The 2,408-nt window shown below is 71.7% G+C and overlaps 1 protein-coding gene across 1 annotated transcript in view; it reads right to left on the bottom strand.

The window, feature by feature from the left end:
- Positions 1–6: 6 nt before the first annotated feature.
- The window catches only part of INPP1 (inositol polyphosphate-1-phosphatase), a gene marked incomplete at its 5' end in the record, with an annotated part of 4,502 nt that continues 2,100 nt past the window's right edge, over positions 7–2,408 (bottom strand). Inside the window, 2 exons of the mRNA XM_014941593.1 lie at positions 7–1,674; positions 2,316–2,394. Of these exons, the coding sequence (XP_014797079.1) occupies positions 1,163–1,674; positions 2,316–2,394 (591 nt within the window). The remainder of the gene's footprint in view (positions 1,675–2,315; positions 2,395–2,408) is intronic.

The raw sequence follows: 2,408 nt of genomic DNA, 5'->3' as shown, positions 1-2,408 counted from the left end.
GGGGGGTCGCGCCGGGAGTTGGGGGGGTGGGGGACACACACACACGACCCCAGAGCTCCCGCCCCGTCCCGCACCCCGGGGTCTGTGCCCCTGCGTCTGGGGGTCCCGGCCACCCCGATCCCGGGGAACCCGCACCCTTGGGTCCCTGTCACCCCGTGTCCTGCACCCCGGGGTCCTGGACCCCCACAACCCTGCACCCCAAAGTCCCAGTTCCCCCATTCCCTGCACCCCGGGGGTCCCGGCCACCCCGCACCCCTGGGTCCCTGTCACCCCATGTCCTGCACCCCGGGGTCCCACCCCCCTATAACCCGCACCCTGAGGTCCCGGACACCCCAATGTCCCAGCCACCCCAAACCCGTCACCCCGGGGTCCTGGACCCCCCCAACCCTGCACCCCAAAGTCCCATCCGGCCCATGCTCTGCACCCCGGGGTCCCAGGCACCCCCAACCCTGCACCCCAAAGTCCCAGCTCCCCCATTCCCTGCACCCGGGGGTCCTGCCCTCCTATAACCTTCACCCTGAGGACCCAGACACCCCAATGTCCCTGCCACCCCATGTCCTGCACCCCAGGGTCCCGGTCCCCCTCTAACCCACACCCTGGGGTCCTGGACCCCCCCAACCCTGCACCCCAAAGTCCCAGCTCCCCCATTCCCTGCACCCGGGGGTCCTGCCCTCCTATAACCTTCACCCTGAGGACCCAGACACCCCAATGTCCCTGCCACCCCATGTCCTGCACCCCAGGGTCCCGGTCCCCCTCTAACCCACACCCTGGGGTCCTGGACCCCCCCAACCCTGCACCCCAAAGTCCCAGCTCCCCCATTCCCTGCACCCGGGTGTCCCGGCCACCCCGTGCCCCTTGGTCCCTGCCACCATGTCTCCTGCACCCTGGGGTCCCGACCCCCCTCTAACCCATACCCTGGGGTCCCAGGCACCCCTTACCCTTCACCCCGGGGTCCTGCCCCCCTATAACCCGCACCCTGAGGTCCCAGACACCCCAATGTCCCAGCCACCCCAAACCCTTCACCCCAGGGGTCCCGGCCACCCCGTGCCCCTTGGTCCCTGCCACCCCGTGTCCTGCACCCTGGGGTCCCGACCCCCCTCTACCCCGTCCCCTGGGGGTCCCAGGCACCCCTTACCCTTCACCCCCGGGGGTCCCGGTGGGCTCAGAGCCCCGGCACGGTGGCCAGCGCGGCCAGCACGGCCTCCAGGTGCTGGGGGTGCACGTAGGCCACCAGGCCGCCCCGGTTGGCCCAGCGCTCGGCCCCCGCCGCCCCTTCCACCGGCCGGTTGTAGACCAGCTCGGGGGGGTTACCGGTGTCCCCCCCCCCCCGTGCCCGCAGAGCCCCCGCCAGGGCCACCGTGCCCCCCCCCAGGGCCCGCAGGATGGCGTGGGGGCCGCAGGCGTCCCAGGCGAAGGTGCTGCCCTCGGAGAGGACGTAGGCCTCCGCCAGGCCCAGGATCACGCAGAGCATCTTGTAGCCGGCGCCGGCGGCGAAACGCAGTCGGTCCCCGCAGAGGGGTCCCAGGGCCCCCGGCACCGCCCCCCCCTCCGCCCGGCTCAGCACCACGCGGGTTTGGGGGCGCAGGGGCGGGGGGCTCAGTGAGGACAGGCGGGTGTCCCCATATGCCACCCCCCAGTGGTACCTCCCCTGCCACCTGCGGGGGGGAAGGGGACCTTCAGTGCGGACCCCCCCTCTCCATCACTGGGTCCCCCAGCCGGGGTCCTGGACCCCCACAACCCTGCACCCCAAAGTCCCAGTTCCCCCATTCCCTGCACCCCGGGGGTCCCGGCCACCCCGCACCCCTGGGTCCCTGTCACCCCATGTCCTGCACCCCGGGGTCCCACCCCCCTATAACCCGCACCCTGAGGTCCCGGACACCCCAATGTCCCAGCCACCCCAAACCCGTCACCCCGGGGTCCTGGACCCCCCCAACCCTGCACCCCAAAGTCCCATCCGGCCCATGCTCTGCACCCCGGGGTCCCAGGCACCCCCAACCCTGCACCCCAAAGTCCCAGCTCCCCCATTCCCTGCACCCGGGGGTCCTGCCCTCCTATAACCTTCACCCTGAGGACCCAGACACCCCAATGTCCCTGCCACCCCATGTCCTGCACCCCAGGGTCCCGGTCCCCCTCTAACCCACACCCTGGGGTCCTGGACCCCCCCAACCCTGCACCCCAAAGTCCCAGCTCCCCCATTCCCTGCACCCGGGTGTCCCGGCCACCCCGTGCCCCTTGGTCCCTGCCACCATGTCTCCTGCACCCTGGGGTCCCGACCCCCCTCTAACCCATACCCTGGGGTCCCAGGCACCCCTTACCCTTCACCCCGGGGTCCTGCCCCCCTATAACCCGCACCCTGAGGTCCCAGACACCCCAATGTCCCAGCCACCCCAAACCCTTCACCCCAGGGG

The sequence above is a fragment of the Calidris pugnax genome, unplaced genomic scaffold (assembly GCF_001431845.1).
Source record: "Calidris pugnax isolate Ruff unplaced genomic scaffold, ASM143184v1 scaffold126, whole genome shotgun sequence".
NCBI classification, from domain to species: Eukaryota; Metazoa; Chordata; class Aves; order Charadriiformes; family Scolopacidae; genus Calidris; species Calidris pugnax.
The sequence above is the reverse complement of the archived record's forward strand: the minus strand, read 5'-3'. Positions and strand labels throughout refer to the sequence as shown.